Raw genomic sequence first — 15,820 nt, 5'->3', positions numbered from 1 at the left:
GAAAGCATTCTTATTAGACATAAGTATAAACATATAAATGTTTGGAGTTTACTCCATGTGTGGAAGTAAGCTCAAACGTTAATGAATGCTGCATTCGCGACTGCATTCTTAAAACTCAATGTTAAAATATTCATTTTGTTGCGTTTAAAACAAATTTCTCCTTAAAATTGATGGTTTATTTTGTAAAAAAAACTTCACTAAAAAATTTTACGACAGCATATTTATGCGTTTAACACGCACCATTAATTTTTTTGTTTATTTAAGCAACAATTGTAATCTAAATAATATGAATAAAGTCATTTTTAAGTCAAAATTTACCTAATAAATTCACTAAATTTACTAAAATAAATTTACTTAGTAAATTCATCTAAATACCCTTTCGCTTTAGCTAGACACTTTTTTTGTTGGTATTTATGGACGAAATGGTACCAAATGCAGTATTTCGCGTATCGAAATTCAATGTATGATATATTTTTGGGACACCCTACTGTATATTTGCAGAACTACATACTACATGTAATTAAAAAAAAAAAAATCGTTTTTATGTACAAAGATAAATTTTGAAATTAGGAAATACACCGGAAAAAATTTTTTTTTACAGGAATTTTGAAGTTTGAACATTATACCATACCATAATTTATATTATATATACCATTATACCATACCATAAACTATACCATAAATTACTATAAATTTTGAATTTTGAACTATACCCTTAAACGTTTCATTTAAAAGAAACCATTCACAAGATTTTTACTCTAATATATTATTTCGGATTATTTTTTAAAGTATTTTGGTTTTCTATTCATGTTATATTAATATTTTCCGCTAAAATTATATTAACCTAGTAAGTTTTACACGAAGATTCATCACTGCGTTATAAATCTTTGTGCAAAACTTAGTAGATTAATAAAGTTTTAATTAAATTTTTGTCATACGATGAGATAATTTTTTTTGTAATAGATTTTATTGTTATACTGGTATTAAAGAAGTGCAATGTAAACATTCAAACATTTTTATGCAAATAGTTATATTAATTATATTGTTAAACAGGAGAGACGTGAACGCTTTTTTATTAGCGGTGAAGAGTGACTTTTAAATTGTGTGCGGCTTTGTTTAATCTGTTTATATAACTGTTTACACTGTGCAAGTAAGCGTTATTGTTTTACTTTATAATTTATTCTTAAATTAGTGAGGCCAGGTGACAAACTTAGATTATCAAAAAGTTTTGCCATATTCATTGGGCGCGCCGAACATTCTTTAAGATTTTTAGAAAACATTTGAAAATACTTTGAATTCTTCTGGAGAAAAAAGTTTTGAAGTTTTATAATTGTTCACATTTTTATACTGAAGTTGACAACTTGTCTTCGATAAAACATAATGTTCTAAATTTTTTATATCATTATAAAATTTTGGTAAGTAAAAAAATTTATTCATTATGGTTATTTTAACCCGGCCCAAAACATTGCTTTAGTATACATTCGAAAGTTAAGCTACCGTATATATATATGTATATATGTATATATACAAAATTTGATTTGACCCGAAAAGAATGGTTCAAATACCTAGACATTTTTATCATAACTTCCTGAATACCCTTCATCTGTAAATGATTGTTTATGCATTATTAATAATCATCATGCAACACCATTAATAATTAATTTCACAATAAGATTTTTTTTTTAAAAAAAACTTAAAAATTTTTTTTTTATAAGTCATGGCTCGTTTAGACTTAAGCATGGCGGAAAACTGTCGAGATCCGTCTACACACGTCTCAAATACTGATCCAGAACAAATGGCTTCTGATGCTGAGGGAGTTTGGAGTCCAGACATTGAGCAAAGTTTTCAAGAGGCTCTAGCAATATATCCCCCATGTGGAAGAAGAAAAATAATTCTCTCTGATGAAGGAAAAATGTATGGTAAGACAAAATATATACCAAATGTTATATATATATATATATATATATATATATATATATATATATATATATATATATATATATATATATATATATATATATATATATATATAAATTTATATTATTTGATGTCAACTATAAAAAGTAGTTAGTTAAGGATAAAATGTATTCCTTATCAATGACATATTTTAAATAATTAAAAAACTACAATTAAGTATCATAGTGAAAAGAAGATAATAGTATGCAATTTATCTGAGTAATTTTTAAAAATTTCTTCAGAATGCCAAGTATTTAGTAATGGAGATTTTCAACAAGACAAGACAAAGTTAAAAAAATATTTTGTAATGGTGGTTTTCAACTTTTCTAAATTTTCAAATAAATTTAGACAAAGTTTTTATATTTTCTGTGCTTTATAATTATTCATAGAAATGGTTTTTATTTTAAAATTTTTTTTAATATGCCATGGTTTTTAGCTTAGATTTATTTAAGGGTGTTGAGCTCTATTATAAGCAATTTGGTTTTTGCAATATTTGATAGTTTTACTTGTATGAAATGTGAGATGTTTTTGATTGATGTTATATGTTAAATATTGTTTAGGAATAATATTTATCTCAATCTATGAATTCATAACCAACTTTTTTCAAAAGTAGTTGCATTTTTTCATTATTATTTAAATTATTCACCGAAAAATTGACATCAAGTTTTACTAAACTGCTTTATATTTAATATACTGGTTTCAAAATTATCCATTGTTTTAAATTAAAGATTAAAAAAAAATTTTTTGTCTATAGTTTTGGAAAATATTACAATTAATTAACTGAGTACAAAAACATAGTGTGCAAGTTATAAATAATACTTTTGTTTTTTGAAACATTTTTTTAAATTAATTTTTGAATATATATATATATATATATATATATATATATATATATATATATATATATATATATATATATATATATATATATATATGTATGTATGTATGTATATATATATATATATACATACATACATACATATATACATTTTGTAGAATACATTTTAAATTATTCGTATATGCATACATACATACATACACATATACCAGGCTTGTAGGAACAAAAATTATATTGGGGGGGGGGCAGTACTACCTCGAAATAGTTTTAAAGACTTTTATTTTAGTAATTTTTTCAGTTAATTTTTTCAAAAATTTTTATTTAGAAATTTTATTGGGGGTGGGGGAGGGCAAATGCCCCTGCTGCCTCCCCGATTGCTACGGGCCTGCATAAATATATACATACATACATACATACATACATTGATAAATGCATGCATACATACATACATACATACAGCCGTAGCAATTAGGAAAAATGGGGTTGAGATAATTTTATTAAATAATTTGCCGACATTAGGTTTATAGAGGTCTGCATCAGGTCAACAAAAAAAAATTGATTCAATGGTTTTACCATAAACCATATAAACAAAGTCAGCAATTTTTTGCCGACCTTCTAGTCGGAATTGTGGAATGGCTCCCCTTACTGATTAGGGTCTGTATTATAACCCCGAGGGCTGAATACATACATACATTCATAGATATAAGAGCATACATAGATTGGGACTGTCATACTGAAATAAGGAGCTGCCAGGGTCCTCGGTACATACACTGACTGATATAGGGAGAACATGCAAGAGAGTTTCTACTACATTGACTGAGAGTTTGGTCTAATGCAGCGATAATTTTTTATAATATTCTTTGTTTTTTTCTTCTTTTTCCAAAAAAACTGCATGAATTAATCTCAGCAAATGCATATCTATGTCCTCTATAGTATATATATATATATATATATATATATATATATATATATATATATATATATATATATATATATATATATATATACACAATATATATGCATGCAGCCCTCGTAATTAGGAAAAACAAGGTCGGCAATAAACTGCCAACCTTAAACTGTTAGAGGTCGGCATCAGGTTGGCAAAAAAGTTTGACATAAAGGGGTTATCATAAAACAAGGTCAGCGATTTTTTGCAGACCTCAAGCGCTATTAGCTCAGAATTTAATTCAGCATTGTTGAATACCGACCTTAATTCCAAGGGTTCATATATATATATATATATATATATATATATATATATATATATATATATATATATATAATATATATATATATATATATATATATATATATATATATATATATATATATACAGCACTTGGAATTAAGAAAAATAAGGTCTACAATAACTTGGGGACCTTAATTTGTGTGAGGTCAGCAGAAAAATTACAAAAAAAAGGTTTGACCATAAAACATAGAATTGGAGTCAGCGATTTTTTGACAACCTCAAACACTTCTAGTTCAACAGTTTGGTTGGCATTCAGCAATGTCGACCCTAATCCTAAGAGTTGTATAAATATTTATGCTAATTTTCTTAGTTTAGGCTGATAAAATAGTTGTAATAGTTTTTAATTATCAACCCTGTATCAACGTTATATATAACTTATTGATTTTTTATTTATTGTGTCTAGGAAGGAATGAGCTTATAGCAAGATATATAAAATTACGTACCGGAAAGACACGTTCTAGAAAACAAGTAATTTTTTTTCTCAATTTGTTACTCAGCATATCACTTAAATAGTATATTACTAATGTAAAAATACACATTACAGCAAGTAAGTAAAACACAACATGTGTCATGTTCAAAGGTTTTCTTTAAAACTTTATCTTTTTTTGACAGTTTTAGATGAAAGTTTTTATAAATGTTTCTCACAACACTTGTTAGTTTGCTAGCTTATTTTTATAAGGTCATTCTATGCCAAGTAAAGTTTCAGTATATCTCAGATTTTTATGAAACTTTATGGGTTGGTTTATATATATGAGAAAAGCAAACCTTAAATTTTTTAGCTATAAACCTTTTGTGGTTTTTATCATAGATAACTCTAGTTGATTTAGTAAAACATTGAAATTTTTTAATAGCTCAAAAAAAACCTCAAAAAAAAAAAAAGAATTTAAAAAGTTATTTTTAAGGAGATCAATATGGATCTGCTGTAGAAGTTGATGTATTTTTTCCATTTCTATGTTAAACTTAATAACTTTTATAATTTTACTGCTTTGATTCAATTCAGTAAGTAATTAGAAACTCCTACAAATGGTTCCAGCTAGAACTTAAATAAAGATTTCCTCACTTTGAACTACCCAATAGACAGGATCTTTTTTTAGTAATAGAGTTTTTATCTACTGATTGAATAACTTAAAAATAGGTACCCTCCAGAGAAACTTTACATCTTATTTTTTTCTACCTCGTACTATTTTATTCCGGACTGTTAATATTTTCCACTCCTTTTCGAAATTGAAGAGCATGAATCAAATATTTGGTTTTGCATTATGATTATATTAAGGATGCAAGTATTATCAAATTAAAATTACTTATTAGTATACAATTAAAGCTAATATCTATTCTTTCATTATTCTTCATTTTTTTCTTCTTTTTCTAAAAAAGCTGTATTGATTTAGATAAGCAAAAAAATGAGCAAATGCTTTCATAAATATGCTTTAGTAGATATATATATATATATATATATATATATATATATATATATATATATATATATATATATATATTATATATTAAAATCTTTTAAAATCATATTCTTGTTAAACGATATTTTCATATTTGTTGAATTTGATTAAAACGGCAGCGTATAAATGTTGTAAATGTATAATAACATCAAAAATATATTTAAAACAAAAAGTTTATACGCTGCCGTTTTAATCAAATTCAACAAATATTTTATATATATTTTTTATATATTTGATATATATATATATATATATATATATATTTGATATTCATATATATATATATATATATTTGATATTCATATATATATATACATATATATATATATATATATATATATATATATATATATATATATATATATATATATATATATAAATATATATATAAATATATACAAATTGAAGATCCAATTATATTACTAAAATTTTAATAGGTATCTAGTCATATTCAAGTTTTGGCCAGAAGAAAGGTTAATTTTTTTCTATCTACTTTTTCTTCCATTTTATTAGGGTACAAACTTTAGTTATGTTTTATTAGTAATTTTAAAATCTTTTTAACAGGATCCTCATGTTAAAGACAAAGCTGGTATTCATCCTATGAATTCAATGACATCACCACAGATTGTTTCAGTTAGTGCTATACACTCAAAGCTTGGACTTCAAGGTGTTGATTCAGTTGCAGTTAAAAGAGAAATGAATTTAAGTCCACCTCTTGGGGTATATCTTTTTCTTTAGTCATTATAAATTTTAAGGTTAAAAAAAAGTTAAAACTACCTTCTATAAATTTTCTTTTTCTAAGTTGATTTCAAGAGTTTTCAATCAAAAGATTTATTCCTTTGATTTTACTATGTATTAAGGAGTTATACAGGGGTAAAATAATTAATTTTTAATTTTTTGTAATTAAAATCTATTATATAATAATCATTATTCCTAAAAACATTTTTGTTTATTTATATTATTTTATTTTTCTATTGTAAATATTCTTCTATTTATTTATTTCTGATATTGCTTAAATTGTGTCTGCGCTAGGGTTATGAATATTTAGTTCTGAAATCAGGGAATCAATCTGCAGTTTTAACTAGAATTTTAAGAAAATTAATTTTTGTTTATATCTTAAGCATGTGTTAAATCAAGCTTTTGGTTAGCTAAAACTTGAAATCAAGTATCAACCAAATGATTGAATTAAGTTTAAAATACCATTGAATTAAATTCTGTATTATTTGTATACATCTAGTATTAATACTTTAAAAAAAAACTTCAAAACAGTTATGTTATTATGTTATGGTTTATTTTTTTACATTAAAGTTTCTTTAACTAAAAGTCAAAAAAAATTTTTCATTATTTTTGGCTCTGAATAAAACTTTAGAATAAAAATTTAGATAATCTATAACCTAAATATTATTAAAGATTATTATAGTTTTTAAAAATTTTGTGGTTTTGAATATTATTGTTCGTTTATTACCCTTATGACTTACCTGGAATAATCTTATATTTTGCTTATTTCTCTTAAGGTTACTTAATCCATCTTATTGTTTGCTTATTATTCTTATGGCTTACTTATAACTTTTTTTAAGTTACTAAGCATTCATTTTGAACATATCACAAAAAAAAGTTGTTTTTTTAACTTAGTTTTACAGTATTTTTAAATAAGTGCAAAAAAAAAAAATTTGTACTGATATTTTTATTTTAAATTTTATAAGTTTAGTAATACAATAGTTAAATTAAGTTGTAACATATATACAGTATATAAAAGTACAATAATTATACAATATATAAAGATGTAGCAATTATATAGTATATAAAAGTACAGTAGTTATACTGTATATAAAAGTACAATAATTTAACAGCAATTTCACAACAATGCTGTAATAAGAGTAATGTAAAAAATTTGAGTTTTATGAAATAAAAATTTGTATACAAAACTTTGCAATAAACAAAACTCTTTTTATACTTTAGTATTGGGCACCTGGATTGCCACAACCTGGACTTCCGATTCCTCCGCCACCTATTGGTTTTCCATACACTTCTGCAGGAGCTTATTATGCAAACGCTATTACACATGCAACATCAATTTCGCAATCTGGTAATATAATTCGATCTTCAAATGCCCCACCTGGCAGCTCTTCTTCACCTACTGCTCATCACATGGTTTGTTTAAATAGCATAAATATTATTTTTAATTTTATATTCTTTTTAGATTTATAAATATTCCTATTTCATAGACTAGTCCTTTACCACTTGGGTCTTCTAACCCTCATGTTAATCACAGTTCTTCATGGCAATCTCGAGTATCAACAACACAAATGCCTTTGCGCCTAATTGATTTTTCTGCTTATATTGACCAACAACGACTTGAACAACCGGAAACGGTATTTAAACTATTACATCTATTGTTTATTCCATGGAAAATGTTTATAGCAGTCAATACATTTTTTAATAACTTAATTAAAATAAAAAAGTGAAGCTCTTAAAAAGTTCATAACTTTATAACTGAGGTTATTATATTTAGACTCACTTATTTAATTATTAACTCAATAATAATACTTGATAAAATTTATTTTTTTTCAATTTTTTAAAATTTATTTAGTCAATTGTTTGTTTTATAGTACCACAAACATTTGTTTGTTCATATTGGTTCACAAAGAAGTTTTGAAGATCCAAACTTAGAAGCCATTGATATTCGACAAATATATGATAAGTTTCCGGAAAAAAAAGGGGGGCTTAAAGAATTTTATGATAAAGGTCCACAGCATCTATTTTTTCTTGTAAAATTTTGGGTGAGTTTATGTTATTATTGTAAAATAATAAAGTGGAATGTTGATAGATATAAAATAGTATTTTTAAAATGCAGACTTCCAGACTTAATAATCCAGACAATTTTTCAGACAATAAAAAAAAAGAATAAAAAGAACAATTTTTTCTCATAATAAATCCTTCATACTTAGATAATTTCTGCCTAAACCCTCACTTGATGCATGTACTAAAACCTATGTTCATGGTTATTTCAGCAGTAAAACCTATGCTTATGGTTAATAATATATATGTATATATTTGTATATATATATATATATATATATATATATATATATATATATATATATATATATATATATATAAAAACAATTTGAAAATGTATTCTACAAAATAGAGTGCTCAATGTTCTTGAAAGAACAGAGTAATGATAATTTAGTAGAAATTCTTTGTTAAGTGGTTTTTTACTAATTTATACACACACACACACACACACACACACACACACACACACACACACACACACACACACACACACACACACACACACATTTGTATGTATGTATATATATGTATATATATAATATATATATAAGTATATATATAAAATATATTATATATATATATATAAGTATATATATATATATATATATATATATATATATATATATATATATATATATATATATATATGTACATATATATGTACATATATATAGTATATATATATATATATATATAAGTATATATATGTATATATATATATGTATGTATATATATGTATATATATATAATATATATATAAGTATATATATAAAATATATTATATATATATAAGTATATATATATATATATATATATATATATATATATATTTATATATATATATATATGTATGTATATATATGTATATATATAATATATATATAAGTATATATATAAAATATATTATATATATATAAGTATATATATATATATGTATATGTACATATATATAGTATATATATATAAGTATATATATATATATATATATATATATATATATATATATATATATATATATATATATGTATATATATGTATATATGTGTATATATATATATAATATATATATAAGTATATATATAAAATATATTATATATAAATAAGTATATATATATATATAAGTCAGCACAATATACTTTGCTATCATTAAGTTTTAAAATGCTAATTTAAATTCAATACATAAATGAATAATGTATGTAAAAATTTAAATTTTCTTTTTAATGCAATTAATAAATGTTTGCTTTGTTGAAGACAACCTCCCTCATCAACCTCCCTCGTCAACCTCCCTCGTCAACCTCCCTCATCAACCTCCCTCATCAATCTCCCTCATCAACCTCCCTCATAATCTTCTGAAATATGTCTGCAAAAGTTGTTAATTGGTTGTGTTTGACCAAAGTCAGTGTGTTGGATTCTTTTTCAAGATAATTGTCATATCTCTCTTTCTAATTGAGAGTCTTTAGAATAACAAGAACTTGCCATAACTGTTAAAAATGTCATGATACTTTTAAATGAACGGAAGTTGTTTTTCTAAATATAAATTAATATATTGATACAAAAATAATGTAAAGTCATACAAAAATAATGTCAAGTCATACAAAAATAATGTAAAGTAATACAAAATTAAAGTAAAATAAATAAAAATAATTGTAAAATAATACAAAAATTAAGTACAAAATAATGGCACTGTCAGATATTGTTATCCACAAAAATTTTCTCAAACTTTTTTTTTCTACAAACAGTACGTTCTCGTGTTTGTTTGATATTTGTGTAGTATCCAGAATTTTTTTCTTCATTTTTGTTTGCTGTTGAATAGTGTATTTCTTCACATTTTCTGTATTAAATATACATTTTTTTAAATTTATGATCTATTGGCAAACGGTTTAAATTTAAGACTAAATTCTCAATGAATGATCTAATTTTGACAGGTCCTATACATATGTATAAAACCACATTGTTTAATACAATATGTAGCTTATTGGTAAGGTAATTATAAATGTTTAAAAAGCTATTTTTTTTTCTAGTTAAGTTATACATTCTATGTTAAGTTTTTTTTTTCCATTTCCAGCATACTTATATTGATCATATCCAAAAAAATATGCAAAAAGAAGTTGTATATATTTTGTCTATTACTTTCATAATAAATTTCAAGTTGTTTTTAATAGAAATTGTTTGTAATAGTTCTTTTTGATAGAAATTAGCTAAGGCAAATTTAAAAAAAAGTTGACAGGCGATTTTTGCTTAATTTAAGTGTTTTAAACAGCTTGTTGTTATTTTTTAATAATAACTAACTTTAAAATTTAATTTTTTATTAATCACAAAATTTTAGTAATTATTTATTTGCTAGTGTTTGTATCGTTTCAGGCAGATTTGAATACTAGCATTCCTGATGACGCTGGCTCGTTTTATGGTGTATCAACAACGTAAGTGTTTCTCATTAATAATTATTTACTCATTAGTAATTTGAAGTTTATAATATAGAGATTCCATTTTAGTATCAGTTATAAGTAATATAAACCAATATCTTTAATTTAAAACAAAACAATATTTTGTTTTATAAACTGACAGTTATTATGTGGGACAAATAGTTGTGTATTTTAATGTTTTTTTTTTCAAAACAAACTTGTTTGCATTATTATAATTGCTAAAAATAATCAAATCTTTATCAATCTTTAATCGGTTTTTTATCAATAAATTTTATGGTTCAGTAAGAGAACAAAAAAATATATTAGGGTATATATTGAACAAGTTTGTGTTTTCTTTTACATTATGTTTTATACTTGAGAAGTTTTTAGTATTTTGATAAATGGAATATTGAAGGAAATATTTTGTTATATAAAAATAATTTGGAATGTTTGTAAAATTTTTTAAATTTTTTCTGTCGAGGTTTATAAATTTTGAAATGGTTGATTATAATTAATTAATAATTTATAATTTAATCAAAATAACTTATTAGTAAAAATGGATCCATTTGAATTCAAGGTTGTTTTATTTTTATTTTGACATTGTTTCTATATTTGCAATTGGAACTTTATTGCATGGAAAAATAATTTGCAGCACTTTACTTTGTACTCAGCACAATATTGTGTATCCATTTTTTTTATACTGTGGATCCATTTTTCCTTATAATATTTATCAACTTATAAAAAAGTAAATAAATTAGAAAAACATTACACACTTCCAAAATAAAATTTACAAAAATACAACAGATTTAGTTCTGTAAAGCTAACTGACTATAACATAAGCCAATTTCAAAATCATTAAATGGTATACAAGATTTTAAAATGTAGATTGATTTCAAATTGTATGGAAAAAAAACATTATTCAATAAAAAAACAAAAAAAAAGCAACATAGTTTTGCAACTTTTTATAGTTGATCTAGTATACTCTAACTTTAAAGTGACAGTTTGAACTAAAAATAACCACTAATGATTTAAGCATTCTTTTAATACTGAGAATGCTACTTGAACATCAAAAGAAAAAATGTAACAATTTTGATGTAATTTAATAAAATTTTAATACAATAATATAATTAAATTTCAACTAAATTTTATATTAGGTAAGTTTAATTTTATTTATTAGTAGGATTAAATAAAAGTTTGAAATTTTCAATTATGAACTTGTTAAGATATGAATCTTCTGAAAATATGACAGTCACTTGCTCAACAAAAGTTTGCTCATTTGGTAAACAAGTTGTGGAGAAAGTTGAAACTGAATATCCTCGCTATGAAAATGGGCGCTTTGTGTATCGCATTCAAAGGTCGCCTATGTGTGAATACATGATAAACTTTATAAGAAAACTGAAGCATCTTCCTGAAAAGTTTATGATGAACTCAGTACTTGAAAATTTTACTATTCTTCAAGTAAGTTATGTGTTTGTTTTTTTAATGTTAAATTATTTGGTTGAAATAAATTATATAAAGGTTGTTTTTTTTTTGTTTTTGTTTGTTTGGTAATTTATTTTCTACATGACGTCATAAACAAATTCTGATGACTATGCTTTATAATTTTAATAAGATATTCAAATAATTATTAAAATAAAATCTTTCTATTTTAATTTTTCTCAAAATTAAGTGTACTAGAGTTAGCTTTTCAATTTCTTGGTCTTAACCTTTTCATTATCAGACTTGGCAATCGTGTAAACACATTGTTATGCCAAAATATGATATTACAACCTTTATAATTAGATTATGAGATTAAAACATGTATTGTAAATTCAATCAAGTAAATGTATCTTTTATCAGATTATCTTTAAATTTTGAGAAAATAATCAGACATGTATAATATGTAATTTTGAAATCTCAAACATCTTTTTTTTTTTTTTTTATCAATTTATTGCATCATGTAATGGCTGTTTGGTTCTCATAAAGTAACAAAAAAGTAAGCTTGTATATAGTATTTGTGAAGATATTAACATCAACTTAATTGTGTTGTGAAGAAAATCTAAAAGAAATACCTTTTAAAATTAGCTTTAATGCAAGTTTCCAATACCAGTTGTAAGTTTTCTGTAAGAGGTGTAAGCTTCAGAGTTGTTGATCAACACAATCTACACCTATTATATTTTTAATAAATAAAATTGTTTTTGAGTATTCAATCCATGTATCACCATGATTGGTTGAAATTTGGATGATTTTAAATTGAGTTTTCTCAAAAACCGCTTAATCAATTATAATGACTTTTTTTTATAATGATGCTTGCATAATTACATAATTAGTTACATAGTTACATAATTAGTTTTTCTGTTTAGTGAGTTTAGTTTGTGTAATGTAGTTTAGAGTGGGTTTAGTTTTGTTTTTCATTAGTTTTTGCAATGTCAAGTAAAGAGTCAACAAATCGAAATTTTTTTTTTTAAATTTAAATAGAAAATCCATTGTTCTTATATTCCATGATTTCAAAAGCATGTAAATATCCCAAATCAACAGTTGGAATTGTTATAAAACATTATAAAACGGCGATAAAACTTACTGTAAAAACGATCGCTTGATGTTTCCAGGTAATCAATAATATTATTAGTCAAAAGTTATAAAACTTCTGACAAATTTAAGTAGATTTGAGTTAAAAAAATTCACTTCCAAGTTCCTTGTATGGCAGGCTATTAGCAGTTGTAGTTTTTAAAGCTCTTTTTTCATAACAAATCGATCTTTCACATCAGAAATAGGTGGGACTGAATGCTTGCGAAAACAACTTCCTCTAATTAAAAAGCACAAACAACCAACCTTATTTTAGCCAGAAAATAATCTCCTGATCAGCGTGTTATCTTGTGAGTTATCAGCGAGTTACTGGGCAATTGTGAAAGGAGTATTGAGGGAAAAAAGCATATGTGTAAATAGTGTTAAAAATTTTCGAGATTTATGGATTAATGCTACAAAAAAAGTGATGCAAAGTAAAATTGTGAAGATGATGGCGGGTACTTTACAAAAAATTAAATTACTTGGTTGTTGTAAAGTTAAGGCATAATTTATTTTTGTTGAAATAAAAACTATGTAAACATCATTATAAAAAAAAAATCATTACAATTGCTTTAGTGGTTTTTGAGAAAACTCAATTTAAAATTGTCCAAATTTTAACTGATCATGGTGATATTATCAATAAATTTCATGGACACCTTGACAGCATGTAGACATCTTTTTCTTTACCCAAAGGTTAACCTTTTGATACTCCGAATTTACTAGCTAGCTTTTGATAATTAGCATCATGATTTGTATGGAAAATTCATCTTCTTTTTTGAAATCTTCATTAAGAATTTCTTTCAAATAAATTTTGATTTTTATTCGGTTATCTAGAAAATACTTTGCTAATGTTGTTATTTTGTTGGTGTGTTTTTGTGCTAATGTTGTTCTTGTGTAATAATTGTCCGTGTAAATAGTGTGACCTTGACCAATAAAAGGTTCCATCAGCACGGATAGTTTTTTTTATTAGTTCACTACCAATGAGGCTGCAAGCAACCACTAATTAAATTGGGAGTTGAAAGAAAACAAAGAAGAGTAAAGAACAAGAAAATGATTGACAGAAGACTTTAAATTGTCAAGAAAATATGAAGATGGGAGGGAATTCCAAAACACCTATGTGTGCAGAAAAGATTAAACAAAACTTTTTTTGAGCATGAAGTAAAAGGAAAGGACTTGACTAAATCTGTATGACAATTGCCGCAAGAGTTTTGGATAATGGAACAAGTGATCAGTTGAGTAACATCCATGGTAGTATTTGTTGAAAAGAGAAAAAGATGCAACCTGACAAAAATGAAAAGAGGCTCATGCTTGACCAAGTCTAACAATATTTACTATGTGTATTTGTATTTTGTTTAAAAATGAGAGGGCTTCATTAGTAAAACCAGCTCAAATATGACAACAATATCCCATATAAGGATGAATAAGGAAAATTAGCATTAAGAAATGTCAAGTATAATAAAAACAGGCAACGTTGCTAACTTTACAATAGAATGTATATATAGTTTCCATTAGAGTAATGTGAATAAGTGAATGGTAGTCTCAATGAAGGTATAAAGTAAAGGTCTCAGTAAGAAGTTGCCATTCATTCATGACATTTAAATGGCTGAGTTTTTTTAGGGCTAAAGTTCACCAGCTACTGCAAGCCCTAAGCTTGAAAAGAGTTTAACACACATTTATCTAGTTATCATACACATAATTATCATAGCATTGTTACCGATTTTTTTTTTACTTCTTTTTTAATAGAACATTTATCAATTCCAAAAAATATAATGAATACAATGTTTAATAATTTTAATTATAAACAAAATAATCGAAATTCAATTCGAAACTTCAAATTTTTTGATTCAGAAAAAAAAAATCGTGTCAACAAATTTAAATTTTTGAGTTTATATTTTTTTCATTATTTCAATCAATACTTTTTAAACCTTAGGTTGTAAGTAATCGAGACACTCAAGAAACACTTCTTTGTCTTGCTTTTGTATTTGAAATATCATCTAGCGAGCACGGAGCGCAGCATCACATATTTAAGTTAGTCAGAGACTGATATAAGTATATATGCTGAGCAATAGAAGCTGTGTAAACACGTGATAATCCGAACAATCTTTCAGTCAATCAAACTTGTAAATATTATTCATCAAATATTTTTTAATCCTATTTCTTATCAGATTTTTAGCTTTTTATTTTTGTAAAACTAGAATTATTTGTCAAAAGATTTAATTTCATTATATTTTTACCAGGTAAAAAAGAATTCTTTCTTTAATTTTTTCATAATTTTATGAAAGGTCTGTTATTTTTTGTAGAGCACGTATTTTTCAAAATAATTGTGTTTATTTATCTCTTTTTAAAGAGTTCCGACTTTGTAAAGTTGAAATATTGGTTTAGTTAACTTTTTTAGATTATGGTTTTTGATTACTATTTTTATATTTTATTCGATAAATTTTTAAATCCATTTTTAAAAACACGATTTTTGCGTCAATATGCGCAAACATAGTTGCTTTTGTGTATATGTATATATGTATATGTATGTATGTATATATATGTATGTATGTATGTATATATATATGTATATATGTATATG

General features: G+C 24.3%; 1 protein-coding gene across 2 annotated transcripts; it reads left to right on the top strand.

Annotated features, from left to right (window-relative positions):
* The first annotated feature begins 438 nt into the window (after positions 1–438).
* Positions 439–15,654, top strand: LOC100210210 (transcriptional enhancer factor TEF-1). Of its 2 annotated transcripts, none has more exons than XM_065814141.1 (11): positions 439–461; positions 1,731–1,919; positions 4,447–4,511; positions 5,935–5,970; positions 6,062–6,217; positions 7,457–7,648; positions 7,723–7,869; positions 8,107–8,277; positions 10,658–10,716; positions 11,922–12,156; positions 15,173–15,475. In XM_065814141.1, exons 2-11 carry the CDS (start codon positions 1,739–1,741, stop codon positions 15,284–15,286), a joined length of 1,356 nt encoding a protein of 451 aa, XP_065670213.1. In that variant the 5' UTR covers positions 439–461; positions 1,731–1,738; the 3' UTR covers positions 15,287–15,475. The 2 variants fall into 2 exon arrangements, with proteins under 2 accessions (XP_065670213.1, XP_065670212.1); XM_065814140.1 differs by lacking the exon at positions 439–461 and adding an exon at positions 1,213–1,415 and having other exon boundaries at positions 15,173–15,654.
* The last annotated feature ends 166 nt before the right edge of the window (positions 15,655–15,820 follow it).

Source organism: Hydra vulgaris, chromosome 12, assembly GCF_038396675.1.
Source record: "Hydra vulgaris chromosome 12, alternate assembly HydraT2T_AEP".
Lineage (NCBI taxonomy): Eukaryota > Metazoa > Cnidaria > Hydrozoa > Anthoathecata > Hydridae > Hydra > Hydra vulgaris.
Note: the sequence above shows the minus strand (reverse complement) of the source record. Positions and strands in the feature narration are given on the sequence as shown.

Bases quoted from the DNA above. Each gene is read 5' to 3' on its own strand.
- LOC100210210 (XM_065814140.1), top strand. From the start codon at position 1,739: ATGGCGGAAAACTGTCGAGATCCGTCTACACACGTCTCAAATACTGAT. The intron at 7,649-7,722 runs GTTTGTTTAAAT...CCTATTTCATAG, and splicing joins CACCTACTGCTCATCACATG to ACTAGTCCTTTACCACTTGG. The intron at 8,278-10,657 runs GTGAGTTTATGT...GTATCGTTTCAG, and splicing joins TTTTTCTTGTAAAATTTTGG to GCAGATTTGAATACTAGCAT.